At 49.1% G+C, this 23,396-nt stretch overlaps 2 protein-coding genes across 10 annotated transcripts in view; one reads left to right on the top strand and one right to left on the bottom strand.

Annotated features, from left to right (window-relative positions):
- LOC130149445 (rap1 GTPase-activating protein 1-like) overlaps positions 1–6,782 on the bottom strand; it is a 52,188-nt gene extending 45,406 nt beyond the window's left edge. For 7 of the 9 annotated variants that reach the window (XM_056339077.1, XM_056339081.1, XM_056339083.1 and 4 more), the window contains exon 1: positions 6,674–6,782. The gene's annotated coding sequence lies outside the window, so the exon portion shown is untranslated. Of the gene's footprint in view, positions 1–175; positions 540–3,144; positions 3,250–6,673 lie in introns of those variants that run through there. The other 2 variants (XM_056339078.1, XM_056339080.1) reach the window with 2 other exon arrangements.
- Positions 6,783–18,427: 11,645 nt separating this feature from the next.
- Positions 18,428–23,132, top strand: TMEM139 (transmembrane protein 139). Its single transcript, XM_056339116.1, has 3 exons — positions 18,428–18,782; positions 19,803–20,108; positions 21,381–23,132. Exons 2-3 carry the CDS (start codon positions 19,861–19,863, stop codon positions 21,775–21,777), a joined length of 645 nt encoding a protein of 214 aa, XP_056195091.1. The 5' UTR covers positions 18,428–18,782; positions 19,803–19,860; the 3' UTR covers positions 21,778–23,132.
- The last annotated feature ends 264 nt before the right edge of the window (positions 23,133–23,396 follow it).

Genomic DNA, 23,396 nt, shown 5'->3' with positions numbered 1-23,396 from the left:
CCGGGGGGACGCGGGGCGGCCGGGTCCGGGCGGCCGGGGGGTGCGCGGCCGCCACCCTCCCCCCCGCCAGGCTCCCGCAGAGAACCCCGGGACCCCCCTCCTGCCGCCGCCACCCGGCCCCGCGCCAGAGCTTCCCCCGCCCGCAGCCGCTGCCCGGCCCCAGCCCCGCACGTACCGGCCGCAGACTGCGGCGGGGAACCCGCGGCCGGGGAAAGGGGCCGGGCCGGGCCGCGCTGCCCCCCCGGGAGCCGCCGCGCCCCTCGCCCCGCCATGGGGAAGGGCCGCGGCTGCCCCCGGCTCCCCCGCCAGCCCTCCTCTTCCTCGCCGCCGGGCCCCGGAGCAGAGCGCGGAGGGCGCCCCGCATCCGCGGCACAGGGGGAGCGGGAAGAGACTGAGGAAGATGAAGCCGCGGGGATGAAGCGGTGCCTTGTCCCCTCCTCCGCCGGGGACGCTCAGCCCCCGCCCCTCGCTGGGCGCCGCCGCAGGAGCTGCGGGGGCTGCCGAGCCCGGGGGCGGCCGCGGGGCGCAGGGACGGTGACACGTGGTGCCCCTGGCCAGCTCCACGGCACAGCAACAGCTCTTCCCCAGGCTCTCAGTATCCAGCGGGAAAAGTGAGCATCGAGGCGACCCCCCCAGCTTCCCACGCCCTCCCAGGGTAGACCAGGAGGGTACCAAAACCGCCCTTGGTACCTGGAGCCGATGGACATCGAAGGCTGTGGAGATCTGGCCCTACGCCCCCCTTACGGGACGGCTCCCTGACCTGATGTGCAAGCTGGTCTCCAGGGAAGCCCAAATTTTCAGGGGCAGAAACCCCTCAGCCACATGTATTAGCATTCACTCCCCAATAGATCATAATTCCTGACAAAAACTGAGGATGACAACATGATCGTCCACCGCAAGAGCACGCATACACTTCTGTTTAAATAAAAGCAGAGAGTGCTTCCAGACACATTTTTGGCCTGTGATTCCCAATTTCATTCCACAGGATGATGTCATGTTTCCTCTTTACATGCAGACTTGCAAAGGCAGCAGCCCCAGCTTTAAGGTAAGTGTCAGCCTCACACTGGGCTTGGTCTGACCCATGAAGGGGACAGTAGGGAACATGGGACCAGAGGCAGCATGTGCCGGAGGAGCTGCAGGAAGGCGCAAGGGAAGAGCAAAAGCAGAATTCGGAGAGACCAGACAGAAAACATGAGATTGCTAATATAGACGGGCAAAAAGACAAACAGAGAAAGCAAGCAGCTACACCAAAGTTTTAGGGACAGGAGTGCAGCAATTCATCCTAATGCTCTCTGCAAGTTTTACTTATGCAGGGCCTGGATAGAAATTATGGGGGCTTCAGGGGTCTGTGGGTGGGAAGAGAGCCTGTAAGGAGTAAGGAATCAATCAAGGCAGCTGGCAGCTTTGAATGGATGAAGAAGGGATCCACTTGCTGCTTGTAGGAACCTGCCTGGAGGCCAGCTGCTTCCTCTCCCTGGCAGCTCAGGTGCTGGCGTAGGGCCGGCACAGCACACCCCTTGCTCCCAGTCCAGTGCTGCTGGCAGGGCTCGGGCAAGGCAGGGCAGCCGCTCTATGCACGGCAGCTCGTCCTTCCCTGGCCAAGCCTCCAAGCAGCGTGATGGGCCAGGGCGAGGAGCCACAGCCAGGCCTGCCCGCTCCGCTGTGGCCAGAAGGGAGAAGAACCGGTTCCTGGGGGGAGAGGGGCTGCTGCCCACCCCCACCGCGGGACATCCGCAGCAGCACTGGTGAGCCTGGCCCCGGCAAAAGCCAAGCACATGGACAGGCCCAGGTTCTTCTGCCATTCTTTGGCAACTTGCCACTGTGGACAAGAGCCAACTTTGTTCATGTACAAAACCACACCGGGCTCAATTTAACAGCCTCGCAGCTTTACCTAACCTCCTGTGCAACTCCAGCTGTGTACAATGCCCTCAAGATGCACAAGCAAACAATTATTAAATACCCTAGTTACTGTTCTAATTAGCCTTCTTTAGCAATAATCATATGAATAAATCATTTCCACATGTATGCAAATCACAGGCCCCCCTTTCCCCTTACGGTTCCTCGACTTACAATCAAGCTAACCATTGCTACTGTTCACACAGCTACTGCAACAACATCACCTAATACCAGCCTTTAGTTGTACTAGGTAGATTCAGTTCCTAGACTAATTCTCTGTACTTACAGTCTTACATTGTAATCCATATCTTTGTCTACATTTGCATAATCATTATGCATTTTATAGCTATCATGTGGCTTAGGGACTGGGACACAAATTTCTGTTCTTTCAGGTACCCCTGTAGGTATGTTAACACAGGTACTACAGTAATTGGTGTCTATACCTTTTGCTATGTATTTTTCCCAGTTTTTGTTAACAGAACTTTTTCTTTCTTATACTTGCATTAGCATTTTATCTCGCTCATAAAGGGTAAGTCTGTATTAGCTGTAAAACAGAAACTGATCTCTGCAATTTTATTAATTGAGTCATTGTGAGAGCATCAGAAGCTCCACCAAAGCTGCGCAGTACCACGTACACACAGCAGCACATCCTTCAACAGTAAACTCTTCAGGGCAGAAACTGTTTGGGTTGGGTTTTTTATGTTTTCCTAAAATATTACACTTGGTCGTCACAAGCCCAGAGCTGCACCCACAAATAAAAACATACATGTTTTCCCATCAGCTGTTTCCACAGATCTATGCACACAGCTTCTAAATATAGTACTGAGTGTGCACAGACAGCACCTCCCACGGCCCGCTTGGAATCGTTTTATGTCAAAGGCTGACAGAATTAGGGTGGGTTCCCCCTGAGTCCGGACAGACCCTCTTTCATGCTCCTCCACCTCTTCACTTTGTCTCATTTCCTACAGAGGCACCCGCGCCCCCCATCTCCACTCTCACTCTCCCGGCTGCTGCCCTACATACAATGCAGCAGCACAATGTTCTTTAAAAATCACAGAGCCATGTTCCCTGCCGAGGCTGGAGCTGCCCCGAGGTCCGTCCATTACACAACGCCATGCAAGCAGCGCAGGAGATCTGGATCAGCCCTCCCCCAGCTCTCTTTGCTCCCCTTCCTTCTAGATGCAAAATATGTTTAATTGGCATTGGAGGCAAGATGAGAATAAAGCTGCTAAGCTGTTCGTCCCCTACCTGAGCAAGGACCTCTCATCCCCAGCTGGTGAGCAGATGGAGACAGGGAACCCAGCTGCTCTCCTTTCCTTGCACCATCAATTATTCACGTAGGTTGCAGTGTCCTCCCTCCCTCTCCCTCCCTCCCTCCCTCCCTCCCTCTCTCCCTCTCTCTCCCCCGCTGCCCCCACCTGCAGATGAACAGTGAGACAGGTCGGTGCTGTCAGCTGGAAGCTGGGGCTCAGGGTGGGCTGCACAGAAGCCGCTGCTGCTCCCCAGCATGGGAGGTCAATGCCAGCGGCAGGGGCCTGAGCGCGGGGGGCTGCATGCACCCCATCCTGCTCCCTGCGCTGCTGAGCCCCGCAGCCATGACCCTTACAATCCAGAGCTGGTTGTTGGGGTGGGTTTTTTTCCCCCCCAGAAAAGCACATTTTTTTAGTTCTCTCAAGTATGACAGTTATTTGCTGATAGTGAAATGGGTCATGTGAATTAGTGTGTATAGATCAGATTAGGAAGGGAAAGTAGCAGGCTGGAAAAATCTGAAAGATGCTGACTTAGTCCTGACTTAGCCCCATAGCAAAGGCACTGAAAGGGGGTAATCTGGGGGGATGGGGTGACACGGGACTTTCTGCAAATGCTTTTGGTAATCATTAGTCATGAGACGGTCTGTGGATTGGAATGATTGTTCAGTCACAATTTTTGCCGATAATTAAAGAATTTCCTATGTGGTACCAGTCATAGGCAATGGTAAAATTAGTTCTGGCAGACCTAGGTGAGGTGTTTAAAGCATTTTGCCTTTGCAGAGGGCTATTACCTGCTGGGTGAGTGCTCTAGATCTGCCTCAGAGCAAAATCAGGTTTAATTCCCAGGCCAAATTAACCACTCCATTTTGCACTGGAGTAACTCAGCCTGACTCATTCTGGTCCCATCAGTAAGGGGCACCTCCTACTATGTCATCTCAAACATCACAATAATTTCTTCTGTTAATTCTTCCCATGACCAGAGAGCCATGGCAGAGGCACCACAGAGACACAAAAAGCATACAAGGTTGCTCAAACACTAGGTCATCATTGGCTTCTCTGTCCTAGTGAACTTTTCCCATATTTTTAAAATATATCTGCAGGAGTTTTACCAGAAGTAATAGTTTCCTGAAATCAAGTGAAAAATAAAGTGCCTAATAGAAATTATCAGTATTGCAACCTCAGCTGTGAGCAAGACTCCTGAAAACCAGCAACTCTTTTTTAAGAGGACACTGTGATTGGTTTTATCTACAATTGGTTTCAATTATGTTCTTGCTTTCAAAACTTCATGGATCAAGCTTTGTCAAGCTTTTCTCCACAATTATACAAGCTGGAAATGCTTTGTTTTAAATAAAGAAAAACTCAGCACCTTCTTGTTTTCACATGAGCATGGGAACCGATGAGTTCTATAGCTGGAACAGCAATGAAATTCCCATGGATTTGTTTTGTTTAGTTGTTCCAGGTCTCAGAGTTCTGCCTGAATCTGCTGGAGCACTTATAAGAGCCTTCTCTCCTGCTGAATCTTTGATGAGTGTCACTTTGCAACCTCCATCTCTTTTGGGACCTTTACAGAAAATTTTTTTTCCTGGTTGACCATTTTAATTAAGTTTATAGGAACCTTTTCTCTGAGATCAGAAAACTAGTTCTCTTTGAGATAATTATCAAAGTTATATCAGAGAGATAATTGTCAAATTATCAAAGTACCATTTTGAGAAAATTATCAAAGGAACAAATTATCTCCGAGACCTCAGTCCCCTGGTTTTGGCAGAACTATTCCAAAGGTGACCAGAGGGGTGATGGTGTATGGACACACCCACATAGGGCTGCCTAAAATACAGGTTTGTTTCCAGAAAAGCAGGCTAAGAACAAAATATGGTAAAACTCAATGAAAGTAAGAAAACTGGCACTGTAAACATTAGAAAAGCAATCATGTTTAGCTTTCCACTAAACAGCAGGTATCGATACCTGTCCATCTACCTAGATATAGAGATATATAATTAGGCGTCTTATTCTGAATATTAGACTCATATTGGCCTTACTGTGTGACTATCCTGGCATCTTACAACTTTAAATTAGTATTATTTGTAACCTAATTAATACAATTATAATATCCTGCCATTTCTACAAGCCTATAAATCACCCTTAGATTATAAACAGCCTGAGCCTTCACAGCTGTATATAAAGAATCTAGAAGAAATTGTTTCCATATAAGCACTAACACCTCACATTTCCCTGCCACCTTTATCCGAAGATCTCACAACACGTTACCGATATTGGTTCCCATAATTACCGCTACTCCACAGACCAATAAACCTGCACAGAGAGATGAACCCTCACTGTCACCCAGGGCTGGGGAAGGAGAGCGGAGCTTGAAGCCCCTCAGCACAGCTGCAATGGCCAAAGCTGTCTGTGTACCACACCAACCCGCCAGCCCTGCCAGCATCAGCCCGCCAGCCCGGGCAGCATCCTCACTGCTACTACTGGTGCAGAGAAGGGGATGGGAAAAAGTGGCCAGGGATGGACATGAAATGTGGCAGGACTCCTTGTTTCACAAGCAACAGAATTTTAGGCTGGCCTGTGAAACTGCATCATTAATCTCCTGGCAGAGCCCCAAGATAACAACTCAGTTTATTTTCAAGCTTTGAGCAAAGCTGCCTGCTGGTAGAACTTAATGATATGAGAAATATTTATTAATTTTTCTGATCATCAGTACTGTATGAATTTGGGGAGTTTTTGGCACTATAACTCTGGATAATTTGTCAGCAAGGAAAATTCATATGGATGGAAGTTATGGAATTACTTGCTAATTTCAGAGATGACTGGAATGGGGCCACGATTCAGAAGAGAGGAAGCAGCTCCTCCTAGGTTCTCACATATGTGTCCAGCAGAAGGAGAAGAGGCAACATTCAGGTTGCACTAAGGAAAAATTCAGCAATATGTGAGGAAAAATTGGTTCCCCCTGTGAGGGCGGTTCAGTACTGGGCAGAAGTGCCGACTGGGGCTGAGTAATCTGTTCTTGGAGATCTTCAGGACATGTATCGACAAGGCCCTGAGCAACCTCTTCTAGCTTTGAGGTTGTCCCTTTTGTGCAGGGTAGTTGACCTAAATGAGACCTTTCCATCCTAATCTACTCTGTGATTTTGCTCACTGCACGTCAGAACACCTGTATCATGGAGCACTCCAAAGCTCAAAGTTCTGTACAAAACCTAAGAGCTTCAAGCGCTGCAGTGCGTCAGGACACAACCGAGCAGAGGTGCTTCACAGACAGCTGCCGCCCAGGAGCCACCAGCCTTCCCAGCCACTCCGCCGGGGAACGCTGGCCCCGGGGAGAGCTCCACAAGCCGCAGGGCTCGCAGCACCCAACGGGGCCACACGCCGCGCCGGGCGGGTCCGGGCTCCGGCCAGCCCGTTACCCAGCGCCCATCTGCGCGGTGATCCCCACCCCGAGGAAGGACTCAGTACCTGGGCTCTGCTGCACAATCCACCTCGTAATTGGCTCCAACTAATAATGTGAACGAAGAATAACTTACTTTATGCTCTCAGTCAGCCCAGCCCCTCAAGCGCAGCGATATGGGGGTGCCCGCAGCCCCCCTGCCAGCGGGCTCCCGCTGCGCGGCCGGCAGGCAGGCGGGAGGGCGCCGGGCTGGGCTGGGCTGCGGGCGGGCGGGCTCGGCCCCGCGGCAGCGAGGCGGGTCCCTGCGGCGGGGCGGGCCGGGGGCGCCGGCGGGGGGGGGGGGGGGGGGGGGGGGCACAGCCGGCAGCAGCGGGACGGAGGCAGCCCCAGGCGGGGTTTCTGCGCCATGCACGGACCCACAAGCGCCCAGCCGAGCCCTGGGGCCGCCGGGGACACACGAGGGGGGGAGGGAGGTCAGGCTCGGGGGGGCGCAGCCGGGGACGGCGGAGCGCGGCCGGCGTGGAGGGGCCATCGGGCGGGCACGGCCCTTCTGCAGAGCTGGGGACAAAGCGGCCCCGGCCTCCCGCAGCCCGGCTCATCGGATCGTGCCCCCCACGCGTCCCCTGTCGGCCCGAGGGGAGCCGGAGGGGCTCAGGCAGGCGCAGCACAGTGGGGGGACAAGGAGCGGCCCATGCCAGGCCCCCCCCCCCCCCCCCGCCGGGCAGCCCCTGGCCACAGCACACCCGCAGCCCAGGCCCCTCCGGCTGGGGCGTCCGCCCTCTGCCGAGACCCTGAGCGACGAGAAAGATGCCGCGTCCCCTTTAAGGGCAGCAGCCGCTGCTCATCAGTGTGGACGGCACGATCCACTGCGGAGCGGGGGGGGGGGCGGTGTGCTGCGGGGTGGGGCGGGGCGGGGCGGAGCCGGGCAGTGCGATGCTGCGGGGCGGGGCGCCGCCGCAGGCCCCTTGCCTTAAGCAGGGCCGTGGAGCCGGGCGGGACGCGCCCCCCGAGCCCCCGCAGCCCCGCGCAGCCCCGCGGCAGGGGCGGTCGGTGCCGGTGGCTCCTCAGGCTCGGCCAGCAGCCGTAGTGCGGTAGTTCCCGCCGGGGCGGCTGCGGGGCAGCCCGGCACAGCCCGGCACAGCCTCGGCTCCGCACGCCGGGCACAGCGCACGCCGCGGGCCCCGTTCCGAACCCATCCGTTCTCCGAGCGGCCCCGCAGCGACCCGGGGGATCTGCTCAACCCACAGCCGCAGGGCTGCAGCAAGCGGGAACGGTGCTGCGGCTTCTGGGGCGGGGGAGGGACTTGACGGGTTGGCGGCTTGCTCGGGCCGGGGCCGCAAACGGGCAGCGCGGGCTGCTCCGGCCGGTCCTCGGGACAATTCCGTCAGAAAGCGCCGGGCAGTCACCCCCCGCCACCAGCCGCCCGGGGCGCGGCGTCAGGAGCCCAGGTAACGGGCCGTGTGCTGGCCAGCCGGTAACCGCGGTCAGGAGGGTCTAGCAGTGCGTGTGCCGCAGCAGAGAACAGCCCACGCTCGCTTTGACAAATATGTAAGGTCTTAAAAGAAGCACTCCCTGGTATTCTATAAGGGAACGCCTACCACTTCGGAGCCATATGCTGACCCCAATCACTCAGAAAATCTGTTAATGAAGAATGTGGGGGATACCTTACTTGCCTGAATAGCTAAATATATATCCTGCTGTGTTTTGCAGTAGATACCACAGCAGGACATGGTTCCATTCGGGATGTGTGGGCTGTACCATGTAGGCACCCATTAATTTATAAAATACATAATATATCCTGTCTATCGGCTCTACAATAAAAACTGAATCCACAGCTTCACCTTTCTGTATTACAGAGAAATGCTTCCTAAACCTTTTGGAGCACTGTCAGGCAACAAACACGTCCCACAAAATAGTGTTTCCACATCGTACTTACATGACCGAACAACCAAGGAGAAGGGATTCCATAGACCACGCTGTTAGGCACCTCACTGGCCTGGGTAGTGCTAAGAGCACAAACAACTGAACACCGCTGGAAAATCACCCTGCACAGAGCACTGTGGACAAGTGGGATTCCTGGACTGCATGGAGCTGGACTGCTACAATAAAAAAACCCCTCATAGATTGCAGTGACATCAGCACAGGATAAAGTGCATCCAGCCATTCTTAGACAGCAGTTGACAACTTGGCTGGAATAGGAGACATCCAGTCTCTAAACTCCTGGAAATTGTGGACCTGAAATAAAGAATGCCAGCAAAGCTTTGGTGGCACATAACACAGAGACCATCCAGCAATCTTCTAACAGCAAGTAGAGCTCCTCTACCAAAATGAGGAGACTTAGATTTGTTGGTCAGTAAGTATTTCTACTGTGCTAGTGCTCAAACTCCAACTGGCTTGGTGTGAATGCTGTGGAGAGAACTCAGAAGGGTCAACAGCTGAACAGGAGACTTCAGGAGCAGCAACAACAACCAGTTGCTCTCTCATCCTGCGGAGTTTTGCATGGGCGTGTCAAATGTGGGGAAGCAGCTAACCACAGCCCCTTTGTTTACAATACTGGTATTTCATCTGTCACCAAAAAACCAGTAATTTTTCCCCCCTTGTCTTGTCCAAAGGCATACATCCAGTGTTGATTCGGAGATTATCAGGTTTTGCTCTGCACCATTTTCTGTGTGTTCTTCAAGCTGTTCCACTTCAGTTGTCTCTTACCCGCCTACCACGAAAACCTCTTACTGCAGCAATTTCCAGCCAAAATGTCTCCATCTAGAGAGCCACAATTCACAAGAAGCCTTCCTTTTGTCTATGGGTGGTTTTTATTTTGGAAACATGTTTACAGTCAGATCCTACACTTCTTGTTTGACCTACCAGTTTCAACACAACCTGTAGGAAAAACATTCAGCCTGCAAATTAACAAAATACAACATAGGAGCGTAAAAAAATAATCTCTGGAAAGAGCTCTAGAAGTGTTCTAATGACTCATACTTTGGTCTTAATTACATTAAATCAGCCACTCGTAGTCTGCATGGAAATTAACGTATCTCTGCCTTCTCCAGCCCGGTGATGAAGTGTGTTGATCTGGTAGAAACTCATGTTGTCAGTTGCGTGTACTTGAGGTTTGGAATTTTAGAAACTGTGACACACTCTGAAACTCGGGGAGACAGATAACAACACGTTGAGCCAGTCTGGGACTGGGATTGGATCCAGCCACACCGGGCTTCTCTCTGATAAGGAGTTTGGAAATCAAGGGGGTCCTTTCTGAACCTTGTGACTGAACACGAGGGTCTCCCTGACGGTTCTGCCTGACCCTGTCCTCTGTGCAGTACATAATCAAGTGCATCTTGCCCCTGAATCTTGTTGAACCACTGTTGCATTTGCCACTGAATTTTGTTAAACCACTGCTTTATATCAATAAAGTATATTGTTGCTTCTCTCTTACCAGTGAAGTGCATCACTCCATTCACGACAGATAAGCAGGAGAGTCAGGGTGAAAATAGCACCACCATGTATCAAAGACTTGGAAACTTCATCAACATCACTGGCGACTTGTAAACTTTGTCAGTATCAATGGATCTACAGCCAGGTGTGGGCTGGAAAATTGTGAGAGATCTGGGTGTCACACACTGCCATACTTACAAGTGTGGGAAGTAAAGGGTCATATAAAGGTGATTCTGACAACAGGCTATTTATTATCCCTGGGTTTAATCAAGTGAGACAAAACTCAGAGGAAGCGGGGAGGAACAGGGGCGGCAGTGGACAAGAATAGACACCTCATCGGTAGTTCCAGTATATTCAAGGAAGTCTCTTCAGCCAGACCTGTGATCTCCCAGGCACTGAGTGTCAATGAGAGCTTTTCAACTAGTTAACACTGTCTCCTGAATCCCTCTGACATCTTTCATCAGCAAGGGATTTTACAGAACAGTCTTATGAACCAGAGGTTGCCAATAGCCAGCAGACTTGACAACTCTTTTCAGGAAACAGTGGCACTGTTGTGTGGATCATCTTTGGCATCAAGTGTGACTTCAGTCCAACACAGATGTCTACGAACTCTGACCACTCGATCCTGAAATTCTCCCTTCATGGGCAAACTTCTCATGCTCGCAGAGAGACCCTTTGCAACCAGTCATCCATTTTCTCATGCATACAGACATGACAAGCAAACTTGCACAGTTATCACCATCAGTAACTGCTGTCAACACCATCTGTTCAACCAGACATACACTTCATTCCACATATTGAGGGTTCTGGGGCTTTATTGCCTACAGTGAACAAGAAAGCTATCCCTCAGCAACAGAAGCTTTGATTAAACAAGAGTTCCCCTTCACAAACAGTAGGAGTTGCTGTATCACTACTGCTGCTGCCTCAGGAAAAGCAGAAGTGGTGTATTGTTCTCCTGTCGCTGATTTACACACAGCAGCCTGCTCTGGCAGCGATAGGGCACAGTGCTCTTCACGGGACTGCTCCTGGAGCAGATGGCTGCCCTTGGAAACAGTCATTCACTCCACAGGAAAAAACATCCCAAACACCTTCACAATGCCAAGCTAGAATGTACCAGGATAACGATTCAGATGCCATACAATCTGCAATCCTGCAGGGCATGATCATGGCACATACCAGAAATGCATTATGATGTGCTCTTGCTAATTTGGTGGTGTCCATTGGAAATGCAAATCCATGTTGGAACTGGATAAAACCTGTACATATCACTAAATAAACTGACAGCTCTCACACTGAGGAACCATGCCAAGGTAAAAGCTGTGTTCTTTTCAGGTCATGTTTTTCATAAAGTAACCATTTCCATTTGCTTTCATAAAGTAACCAAGAAAATGCTCTTTCACTGACCCCTATGAACACCTATTTGCACCGATCCAAATGAAATGTAACGCTCATTTTTCCGGAGGCAGAGAAAGGAGCCCGTGGAGCTTCCTCTTCCAGAGGTGTGCTGCCTGTATGACTCGTGGCTGGAGCACAGCGCAGTGAAAACTAGCACTGAAACCAGCACTGGGACAAACCACATGCCTTTGGACGGACAACATCTAATGAAGCAAAAAAAGCGTCACTGTTATAGATCTAGTTTTCAAGCAAAACCTGCCTTTGTTAAAATAATTTTACTTTTTTTTTTCTTTCGTATTTGTTTTCTTACCAAGTTGTCTCTCTCTGGCCTTCCGTACTCAAACTGTTCTGTGGCTTTGTCACACTTGCCTCAGACTATGAGCACCTTGGGCTCCTGGGAGCAGGTGCCGAAGAGCACGTGGGATTCTGCGCTGCACCTGCTGTAAAGCACAGTGCTCAGAGAACGACCAATACTGGTATCAGCACTGTACTCTTTTATCTCCAGGGCATAGCTCATCAATAAAATACCTGTGAGCCCTTTTTCTGGCAACATCTCCCCTGTTCTCCCACCCCACTATTTACTGAAAGAATTTGAAGAAAGTGCGTTATGCAGTAGGAAAGTAAGAGTACCTGAGGGAGAGGCACCGTGGGTACCACCAGCAACAGCGAACCAAGCCAAATTCCTGCTCACCAAGCTACATTCTGCGACAGCAACTCCAACCTCTTTCTCCTCCTCTCATGCCTATTACTTTTCAATCCACAATTATTTAGTATTACAATGAGTTTCACAGATGCTATATTTTAATGTTGGGTGGTGATTCCTCAGCATCTCAGGTATGCTTCCCTAGCAGAACCATCTAAAGCTGTTGAAAGGAAAAGGGCATCCTCCATCCTTCAGCACAGAAATAGGCCATGAGGTCCTTTCTCCTCTCTTGTGGCTATACTGGTGCTTCCAGCAGGTTTGCATGCCTGTTAGTTTACTAACCCAACATAAAATAGCACTTTTTTCCTTCTTACTTGGTTAGTTTTACGCCCTGTTAGCAATTCAGAACATGTCAGGGAAGGCTCCAGTGCATAACAGGTTTGGCAACATAAGCAGCAAGAGTATGTCCTAGGACCAGGGAGGAAGATTGAGAACAGGATGTCTGTGGCATTTACACATCAACTTTTCTCACTGCATCTCACATCCTTTGGCTGAAACCCTGCCCATTTTGGAATGGTGAAACTACACCTGGAGAAAAGAAACGCACTGTTCTATAGTAAAACAGATCAGAGTATACAGGTCTTATTTTCTCTTATTTCCAGACACACCTAGTACAGTCTACAATGACAGCAAATGTTCTTCCCATGTTCTTTTAACTATTCTCAATCGATTCCTTAATTTCATCTTGAAACTATTCCTTTCTGCTCGCTTGCTCTTCCCATGCTAGGTATTCCACTTGATTCTTTCACCATATTCCAGGAACAGGATCTTAACTGCCCTCATTCTCCTTCACCTTTAGTCACAGGCAAGTTGTCTCCTCCTCTGTCTGATCCACATTAGGAGCTCTAAATTAACACAAAAGAGGGGTTACTGTAGTATTCCATTTAGCAGCATTACAGTCACCAGGGTGAATTCCTCCAAAAGAGTGCACACCACCTGTCTACAACCTGTACGCAACAGTGTCTGCTCCTTCACCAGCAGAAGCACTGCCATGTGCAGAGATTCTGCACAAGTATACAAAGTTCCCCAACACAAAGTAAATAATACAGACCAGATCGGGCTCTGTCATCACACTAAACCAGCTGCAGAAAGTTCTACTGATGTGAATGAAACCTCACAGTTTTAAAGCCCCTGCCCTAAGGAGACCTCAGAACAAAAAGATGATGAAGTTTCTAGCCTTCACTTTCTTTTTTGCAGAGAAAAAGTGAAATATGTGACATAAGTGAATTTAAAAGGCTGTAATAGGAGATAAAAAACGTCATATATCACAGCCTTGGTAAATGCTTGTTACTTTTCTGTCCTTCTCATGGCAGAAGAGGAGGTGCTGCTTTGTTAATTTTAAATACTTAGGAACTTTAGGTGTGCAGATGTGGATAACTGGCTAGCTGAAAAGGGTCACATAGACATAGTCCAGCTGGCTGGACAAAAATGCACATCGCTCTCAGCTTATCTGAAGTAAAGCAAAATACACTGTCTTTGGCTGTCCTTGTTACACAATAACAGGAAGATTTTGGTGGGAAAAGAATGTTGCAGGTGGGAACAGAAAACTACAGAAGAGAAACTAGGGGTGGGCTTGGTATTTAGGCAACTAACCAATAATGAGCTTAACTTTTGTAATATGTATGAGCTAATTATAAGAAGGCATAAAAGGTGACTGTAAGAGACAATAAAGGAAGTCTGCTGATCACTCATATTGAGTGACTGTGTCTTCCCTCCGTCGCAACATGCAGACAGCCCTGAAAACACTCCTCACCTTAAATGTGATGCCCCGACTTTCAGAAAAGAGAAATCCACAGTTCTGTGCAACATAACAAGTGTCTCTGAGCCTCTGTAGGTCGATGCTTTTCAGGTATCCCTGAGCCACCTGAGGAGCCAGGAGCAGCAGCAGATACTCTCCTTGCAGTATAAGTCCTTCTGTAACCACATCTGAACCCTGATCAAAAGAGAAGAGCCATGGCAGGTAGAAGACAACGATGCCAAAAAAACACCATACAGTGACTACACATACTATAACTTTCAACCATTGTCCTGTAAGAACTGGAATAAGCTGGGAGACAAAAGGAGATTGCCAGCTTCCAAGAAATATATGAACATTCAGCTATGGAAGGTCAAGAACAACTGGGTTTCTCAAAGTTACACAAAGTTTTTGAACACCCGAGCATAGACATAACTTCCTTTGGCTTTTGCTTTCTCCTGCTCAAGTCATTATACTGACCAGAAACATATCAACCCTAGTTCATGGCTGCCCCATGACCTCTGCAGATACGTCATCGTGCTCCTGAACAGAAAAATCACAGTCATATTTCACAAAGGTGACTAGGCAGAACCTGGGAGACAAAAGGAGAGGCCACCCAGACAGGAGAAGGCGGTTTGGTAGCACTTTGTCCCCAGTACGTGCTCAGGCTCTCAGGAACTGCTTCAGGACAAGGTTATAGGAAAGAATGTACTTAGTGATTACAGGGAGATTAATCATGCTGTGGTATGTATGTCACAAGCCCTTGGGAATAAAGCAAGCTTCTCTGCATACGAGCTGATAAGTGAGCTTACTGCAGGTACGCAGTTAATTAGTAGCAGTCTGGGCAGGAGGGAGAGTAGATAGTGAGATGGAACAGGGGAAAGGTGAAATGCTTCCTAGGGACTGGATGGAGAACAACGATCAGCAGTGAGATACTGCAAGAAAGGAAGCATAAAGAGAAGGAAATCTGTGCTCTCAACTAAAGAAAACTGCTGTTAAACGAAGTCGAGTCCCCACAGCATGACTGAACAAGGGAGAATGGAAAGCTTTTGTAAAAACACCCCTACTGCACATGAAAGGGAGACAGTGTCGGACGGCAGTGGAAGTGTCCTCGTCTACTCTTCCTGACTTCTTCCCCTCATTTCACAAACACGGCATAGTGACACCTCTCAGGCCCTGCCCGAGCCCCATTTTCTGAATCTTATAACCAAAAACCTCCTGATGCAGCTACGTGACCAATTTTTCTTTGTTATGGACACCCCGCCCCCCCCCCCCCCCCCCCCCCCCCCCCCCGCCGCCGGTAACCAATGACAGTCTGAACCAGACCATGAAGAGACTCAGAATGGGGCAGACAGGTAAAGATTTCGGAAGTCCTTCAGAAATGCCAAAAGGCCTCATATAGAAGCACCGTGTTGCTAGCAATCATATTGCAAAGGTTAGTTCACAGTTCATCCCGATTAGTCCCCTTAGATCCACAAAGCAGTCAGTGTCACATTCATAAATGCATCCAACCAATGCTTTCACAGCTGCATGGCAATTACCGCTCTTGTAAATGCATAAAAATAATTCCTAAAGGTTCAGCCCAGTCATCCATGCAACTCCACGGGTAAAATGTATAGGAGTTACCAAACTCTGAACTTCAACTAAAATAAACTGAATACAAGCAACAACTAATGCAGCAGAGACACCTACCATTTTTAGCCTTTTTCACTCTGATATTTCATAACTACGTCTATAAATATTTTTTTAAATGGTGCACTGATCAAAACTACTACACAAATTTACAGCAGAACCTGTATCTTTCTATCCATCCACAAATGAAATACAGCCTTTCCCATCACAGAGGTAGTTTTCCACCAAACAATGAAGAATTTTTTCACCTGACTTTCTCCTAACTTAGCAAAAAGGCCCAGCCCAAAGCAGCCATGTGCCCACTCCTCACCAGAGAACGTGCAGAAGAGTGAAGTGCCTCAGCTCCCTCCACACAGCTTACAGAAGGGTAAGTGCCTCCTGTGGGTACTTACAACAGACATTCAACAACAGTCAGGTTGTTGGGGGAATTTTGTGATACTCAGTGCAAGTACCAGAGCTGGGAGTTGCCTAAAGTCATCAGGCTGAACTGGAAATCCCTGATGTAATTAACAGGATTTGCTGAGGACAAGATGATTCTTAGATTCTACTCTTTTCTGTGGGGCTTGCTCCATCAAAGAAGGAAGAAACTCCTTCCCCTCCGGTGGGGCTGGGCTGACCAAACCATGCCTGCGGCAGCCCTGGCAGTCATTCCTGTGCTCCCCTCTTCCCCTCCAGCACTCTAGCTATGCATTCCCATTGCTTGCCTCAAATGGGAATCTAGTGGTTAGATGATCCGTTGGTGACAAGCTTCAGCCCACTAAATTCACTCTAAAAAAACATAAATATTTTCCCGCCGGCTGAGGCAGCTGAGCTGGCCCAGCAAGAGATCGGCTGAGCTGTAGGATCACTGCAAGGAGGACAGGAGGAGATGAAGAAGCGGCAGGCAGGGGAAAGGACTACCATGTTCTGCAGCTATTATCTATTAGGTTTGTTCAGCTGCCTTGTCAAACCACACTTTCGCTCGCTACTTCAAAAAGTAGAACCCTATTCTCTGAAAATTCACTGCTAGAATCCTTATAGCGATGATGCTCTTGTATTACAGTAGCTTAGTAAACAGAACACTTAGCCAGCATTTGTAGTATATTTTAATTCCCTCCTCAACCCTGCGGGATGTAAATCTCTCTCTAAGGAACAGTGCTAACGGCCACCAGCAACCCCAGTTAGAAGGAAGCTGTTGTTAGCACCGAGGCGTCCGGACCCCGTCACAGCTCAGGTATGCTTTCTGGGTAGAGAGGCTGCGGGAACAGTTTTGTCCAGTCTTCCTTAGCAGTTAAGGTGTTCTCCACACTGGGCAATCCCAAAATTGAAAGAGCTGTAGGAAACAAATTGGTTTTCCCATTTAAATTTCAGCCTTGCAAAATTACATGCTACCGTGCACCAGAAGCCTGACTTGCTCCCCTTCACATGGAAGTTAATTTTGGCATCTTCAAAGGAGTTCTCTTGAAAGTGAAGAATGGGTAACAACCAGACCTGACAGTCCTGTATCTGTCAGCAGTCAAAAAGGCAATTATAAGGGAAGAAATATTCGAAACATAGGAACATTGACAAGTCTGGGCTAGATGTGGAGATCACCTGGTCCAACCTCCCACTGAAAGCAGAGCCTTAAGACTCAGCTGCACCTTGAATATTTCCAGCCAAGGTGATTCCTCCAATTTTCTGGGCAAGTAATGGCAACGTTTTGCTGTTTTCACATTAAAGACTTTTTTTTTCTTAAATCCAGGGGCACTTACCCTCTTTCTATTGCCTCTTGTCCTGTCACCATGTGCCCTCATGAAGAGTACCTCCCTCCTCTCCGTAACTACCTACCGGACATGGTAAAACTGTGAGCAGACACTCAGCACCTGCCCAAGCCTTCTCTTCTCTAGGCTGTACAAACCCAGCTCCTTACGTTCTCAGAGTTCTCCAACCCTCAAATGATATTGGTGGCAATTCACCAGACCATATCCAATGTTTCAATCTCTCTCTTGAACTGGGGGGACCAAAACTGTATGCAATATTCCAGGTGTGTCCTAGCAAATGCTGAGTAGAGTAGAATAATCACATCCCTTGGTTTACTATTACTGATCTCTTCTCCCTGGTATCCAGTGATAGGATGTGTGGGAATGGTTCAAAGCTGTGCCAGGGGAGGTTTAAACTGGACATGGGGAAGCATTTCTTTACCAAGAGCTGGTCAAACCCTGGAACAGGCTTTCTGGAGAGCTGCTTGATGCTCCACGCCTGTCAGTGTCTAACAGGTGTTTGGACAGTGCCCTTAATAACATGATCTAACTTTTGGTCAGCCCTGAACTGGTCAGGCAGTTGGACTAGATGATTGTTGTAGGTCCCTGCCAAATGAAATAGTTTATTCTATTCTACTCTATTCTATTCTATTCTATTCTATTCTATTCTATTCTATTCTATTCTATTCTATTCTATTCTATTCTATTCTATTCTATTCTATTCTGTTCTGTTCTATTCTATTCTATTCTATTCTATTCTATTCTATTCTATTCTATTCTATTCTATTCTATTCTATTTTCAGATACACTCTAAAGGTTCAGGTGGTACCAGACTTCACAAAGTAATTCAGTACCTCTTCTTTTGCTTATCAGTACCCCTCATTCCCAGATACATCAGGGGGCAAAAAGGATTTTAACTCAGCTCTCCGTGAAACAATAACCCATTGCCTCCTTTTTTCCTTTTGTTTGTAAAATCAAAAAGGGCAAAACCCAACACCTGACAAACAGCCCCTAATCAGGATAGAAAAACGTACAGATTTGTGCTTTACAGAACTGATAAAAAGATTTATCTGGAGGCCGTGTGACGTGGGCTGGGCCAGCAGCCCTTCTGGCCTTCTGAGACAGGGATCAGGATTCCTCTGCTGTGCAGGGGGGACACATAATTTTCAGGGCAGTTTCTCTCACCAAAGCAAAGCGGACCAAACAGCTCCAACACAGGTAAGCACACCCCCACTGCTCACTCCGCCCTCTTCCCGAATGAGTTTCCTGCTTCTGTGGGACAGACCTGGGAGAGCTGCAACAGAGCAGAAGGTGTGTGATCGTCTAGAAATTGCTTTGGATTCAGAACCTGGGAAAACGAGGTTCTAGTTTTCCGCTCAGAATTTGTACCACGGGATCTTCCATCGTTTCCTATCTTCCCACATTCACTAGTTTCCAGCTTTTAGTTTCAACAGAAACCTTTGCTGCCTCCCTACCAGAAAATTCAAAAGGAGGAAGGGAGAGTTTTACTGGTGTCCCATACTCAGGTCTGAAGGGGAAGAAGCGGGGGCAAAAGAGCTTGCACATTTTTCCTTGTGATGAAGAGAGAAGTTAAAGCATGACTGCTCCTACCTACCAAAACCCCTCTCTGGTAAGTATATGCTGGAAAAGAATGTATTTCTTTTTCTGGCATTTGTATATATACATCTATCTATTTTTGCTGTAACAAGCGAATGCATGTAGTGTGCAAAAGCACAAAGTTTAACGTGGAACTATATAAAATTGTTTGTTTGGAGATGCATATTCATAAAAAATAAGCCCACTGTCATTCTTTTTTCCTTCAAAGGGGTCTTCATCAAAATGGTGGGATTTATGTAGGTTAGTATAACACCTGCAAGATGACCCCTTAATTACAGTATGCTTGCATACCACAGAACCCTGGTGCTCATTCCATACTGACCGCTGCAGCAGCTGGGGCACTCTTTCACAGAGATGGGGTTTGGAACGGCGGACAGGAGGGGCTCTCCTGATTGAGGATGGTGCAAGAAAGCACATCCACAGAAAAAGAACTGAGGATACAGGCTAATATTGAACTGCATGTCCACGTTTGGCAAAACCAGACATACCCCAGCTATATCTAGCACCTGAAGTAAAGTTATTGCTGCAGCGCTACACTGAAGCCAGACACTTGTTCCACTGGGGCAGACGGCCCCGTGAATAAGGCTGGTTTTCTTCCGGGATCTGACCTAGTGTCTGAATGTTCATTATGCAAGGTACAAATGTCCTAGAGTTAACCTTTGGAGTGTTCTGTGTCTCATTTTTGTAGTAAGCTCAGACCTGCACCACAGACTGCTCTGAGTTCCATTAAGAAGCTAGACTTTTTTAGATAACCCTGGCAATAAGTGCTGATGGTCTATTTATGCATTTTATGTCTTGCAATTGTGTGTCCACGTGTTCCCATTATCAATGAGCATGTGTGTAGGAAATTCTAGTATGCTTATATTGGCATGCATTTATGCACAGGTTTCCCAGGCTTATGACATATGTCCATAGCTGCGTGTTCTCGTGATGGTGTCGACCAGAGTGCCTATGTTCTTATTTTGGTTGCGATACTTGTGCTGTGTTTGGATACTCATGCTTCATGTTGCAAAAACTATTCTGCCTTCCACAGATGTCTGTCCCCTTAACCGCTCACCTGTTGTCAGCTGCCTGCTGCCTCCTTTCTTGCCATGTGGTTAGAGACACACTGGAAGAACATCCGCCAAACCCTGCTGCTTCTGTTCACCGCTGCTCTTCTCATCGGGGTCACCATGCTGGCCATCTCATCTAACATCAACCCAGTGGGCTATTTCTTCCTGGGGGTAGGGGGCGTGTGCCTCATTGGCTACTTGCTGAGTGTGTTTGTCGAGTGTTACCTGAGCAATCAGCACCGACGTGATGCGAATGAGACGCCTCCAAATAGGCAAAGCCAAGCAGGGTAAGGAGCAACTCGGCTACCCCTCTTGCTATAACTCTCCTCAGCCATGGCCATTTTACGTATTGGTTTGCTGCCTTTCCCCTAGGGCACCAAACACAGACTTCATTCCAGAAGAAAAAGGTTCTTTTTAGGTTGTTTTTCTTCATTCTTCAGGTGGAGGTTGCAAACATCTATGCTGTGCATGTCCTGTGTCTTGTCCGACGTATTTTCTTCCCCACCATGAGCTGATCCACTAACTATTTCCAAGGTTAAACAGATCTGGGCCCAGTTTTATTTTCCTTTGAGTAATCAAGCCTTGCCAAACAATGAGTCAGACAAGGAAAAAGAAAAAACGCTGAAGCAATACGGAATCTTAGCTGGGTTTAGCTCTATAAACCTTATCTCCAGAGCACATGTTCCTCGGCAAACTTTTGAAAAGGGACCTGTAACTGGGTGTGTTTCCAGTCTCAAAAGCCCGACTTGCCACTGATAAACCCTGATTCTGAGAGGCTCTGAGTGCTCCCACATCTCTTTGGCTTCATGTACATTCGCAGGTTCTCAGCATCACCCAATTTAACCCCGATTTGCCTGCTGTAATTGAAGAATTTAATTTTGTATCTTTGCTTCCGTGTCTGTAAAATCCAGGTAATCATTACCTACATCTATAAATGACCTGACATTCTCAACTACAGGGTTTGTAGGAGGGTAAAAATGTCATAATGTGTTTATTTTTAGAAAGACTACATAAAAAGAAGTCTACATTGGGCTTTGCTAGCTTGGAGGGTGTGCTAGAAGAAAGTCAGTATCTATTTGTTTAAAAATATGACCTACAAAGAAAAATGTTTCTAAAGTAACATTTTTGCTCTGCAGATACTCTTTTTAACACAGACTAACTAGTCCTTGTTTAAACTAAATGAAAATACTAAATTTTCTCCACTCCTTAAAAACAGATGAACATTGAGCTAACGTATTAAAAAAGCAAGGTCCTGTACTATTCCAAGAAGTAATTAGCAGTTAGTAATTCTTAGTAATAAACTGTAACTGGCAGGAGATTCTAGAGGAGGGGCAGCGGGGTAAGCCCAGGACGCGGGGCTGGGCGGTGCGGGATGCTGGCCCTGGGAGCGATGCTCAGTGCTGGGGGTCACACAGCAGCGCCAGGCGGGAGGGACAGCCTGCCACAGCCCTGGCTGGGTTCGTGGCACGGTCCCGACAGCAGCTTACCCAGACTACCTGCCTCTGCATTAACAGCAATAAAATAACCAGTGCAACTGCCTTTCCCCTCTTGGTGCCCAGGGTGAACGCTGCCTACGAAGCGCCCACCTATGAGGAGGTGATGACCACATCAGTTCCAGCAATATGGACGATTGCCTCCAACCCAGGCTCGGTGCCCTCCCCGCTGAACGAGCCTCCTCCTTACAACGCAGTTATTGAATCGTCCTCCCGAGAGGAGATGACGGTGGAGGCTCTCAGGGTGTCGGTGGCATCAGAGCCCGAGGCAGGCGCAGGCTCCAGGCTCCAGCTGCAGCTGGTGCTGCCCCCAAGGCTGCAGCGCTTTGTTTCCGACATCCATGAAGTGAAAGGCATTGAGGAGAGGTTTGAGCCGCTGGCACCACTCACTCCACCACCTGCTTATGAGACTGCCATCAATGATGATGTCTTCGAAGATGCTTTCCAGCCTACCATGCTATGATTAATTTCACCTTCCGTGACTGCAGAACCAACCCTCCACCCCAATACAGGATGCTCCTAGAGGGAAGGTGAAAGAGCTGAGATTTTTCACACCTGGAACTGCAGAAGTTGGTCTCACCATTCTTACAACCAGAGTGGAGAGACAGACGCAGCTTCTAATGTCACTAGAAAATTTTTGCACAAAATATCAATCAATGCAATACCACAACACTGTCTCGGCAGATACATAGAACCACTGTGAGGACAGTTGTGTTCTCAGTGGCACCAGTTCTCAAACAGGAGATGCACCTTCCTGGGGGAGGAGAGGGAACCACGAGAGAGGACAAGCTTGCCAAAGGACCTCTGAAGGACTGTGGGATGCAGCCAGAAGCTGCCTGGGGGAGGGGGGAGGACAGAAGCTGCACCGAGGCAGTTCTACCTGCACATTGCAAACAGCAGCACTGCTGAGATCTGTGCAGTCACCAGCCACCCTAAAATCCCTGCAGAGTGACCCAGGCTGCTGTTTCACAGCAATACAGATCTATGGTCTGTGCTGCTTGTTGCTACTCCCCTGTTGCACGTTCTCCACATCCTCGCTGCACTGCGTGGGAGCGCAGCTGGGGGGAGGCTGGCGGGCCTCCTTCATCTGCCTGGTACCTGGCATTTGGGGTTGAAGCGCTGAAGGCAAACGTGGCACCAGGAATGACTTCTGTGGTTCACCAGGTCCTCATCCCACCCGGCCCGCCATGGTGGGCAAGAGGGAGATAATAGCAATGTGTCACCCGTGAGAGTGGCCAGCAGTGGGATGCACCCACAGAGGCATCCTCTGCCTGCACTGCTGCCCTTCACAGCCCCACAGGGGAGGGGGGGGTTCTGCTGCCCTACAGACCCACCCAAGCAGGTGACTGTCTGTACTTCACTGTCCTCACGGCCAGCGTTTGTGCAGAAAGGCACATGCTCCTCCGATTCTCTGTAGCTGTGCATGGAAGCTTCTTGTCAGCCCCAGGAGGGGCCACCTGCCTGCTGAGGCCACAGCCGAGGGCACCTGAGTCAGAGCCCCAGCGCGCTCGCCGTCCTTGTCACAGTGGCTCTGCGTCGCAGCCAGTGCAAGCTGCCAGCGAGTGACACTGGCAGGCTCTGCAGCGTCTCGGCCGTCTGCAGTACACAGACTGACACAGGCCTGGGCAATGTCCAAAGCAAAAATAAAAATGTGGTGGCCTGAACCTCCTCATGGTGGGGAGCGGCAGCTGTCACAGCCTTGTCTCATGCAACTGCATTGTCTTTAATTCATATGAGGAACCATCAAACCGTAAGCAAATAAATTATTTCTTGTTTCTTTATAGTTCAAAGGAAAAAAAAGACCTTTAATGTTGTTTACAAATAAATGAGACTGTATTAAAAATGCCTGGTGGCATCATCAGGTTTTCTTCCCAAAAGAAGCACCCCACAAAGCCACGATCTTGCGTGCGCTCTGCTTACTGGGTGGCCTTGCCCTAGAACGGGGGACCCCAGCCGCTCGGTATCGCTGGTGATGAGGCTGCGGCGACAGCTGTGCCCCGAGTCCTGCGGGGCATGGCCGGGGGGGCAAAGGTGGTAGGGAGCGCGGGGGGCACCTCGCAGGGGGTAAAGGGGGACACCCCG

Source organism: Falco biarmicus, chromosome 5, assembly GCF_023638135.1.
Source record: "Falco biarmicus isolate bFalBia1 chromosome 5, bFalBia1.pri, whole genome shotgun sequence".
In the NCBI taxonomy this organism is placed as follows: domain Eukaryota; kingdom Metazoa; phylum Chordata; class Aves; order Falconiformes; family Falconidae; genus Falco; species Falco biarmicus.
The sequence above is the reverse complement of the archived record's forward strand: the minus strand, read 5'-3'. Positions and strand labels throughout refer to the sequence as shown.

What these genes read in the sequence shown, in the direction of transcription:
- TMEM139 (XM_056339116.1), top strand. Translation starts at nt 19,861, where the DNA reads ATGTGGTTAGAGACACACTGGAAGAACATCCGCCAAACCCTGCTGCTT. An exon ending in AATAGGCAAAGCCAAGCAGG is followed by an intron (nt 20,109 to 21,380) that starts GTAAGGAGCAAC and finishes CTTGGTGCCCAG; the next exon opens with GGTGAACGCTGCCTACGAAG.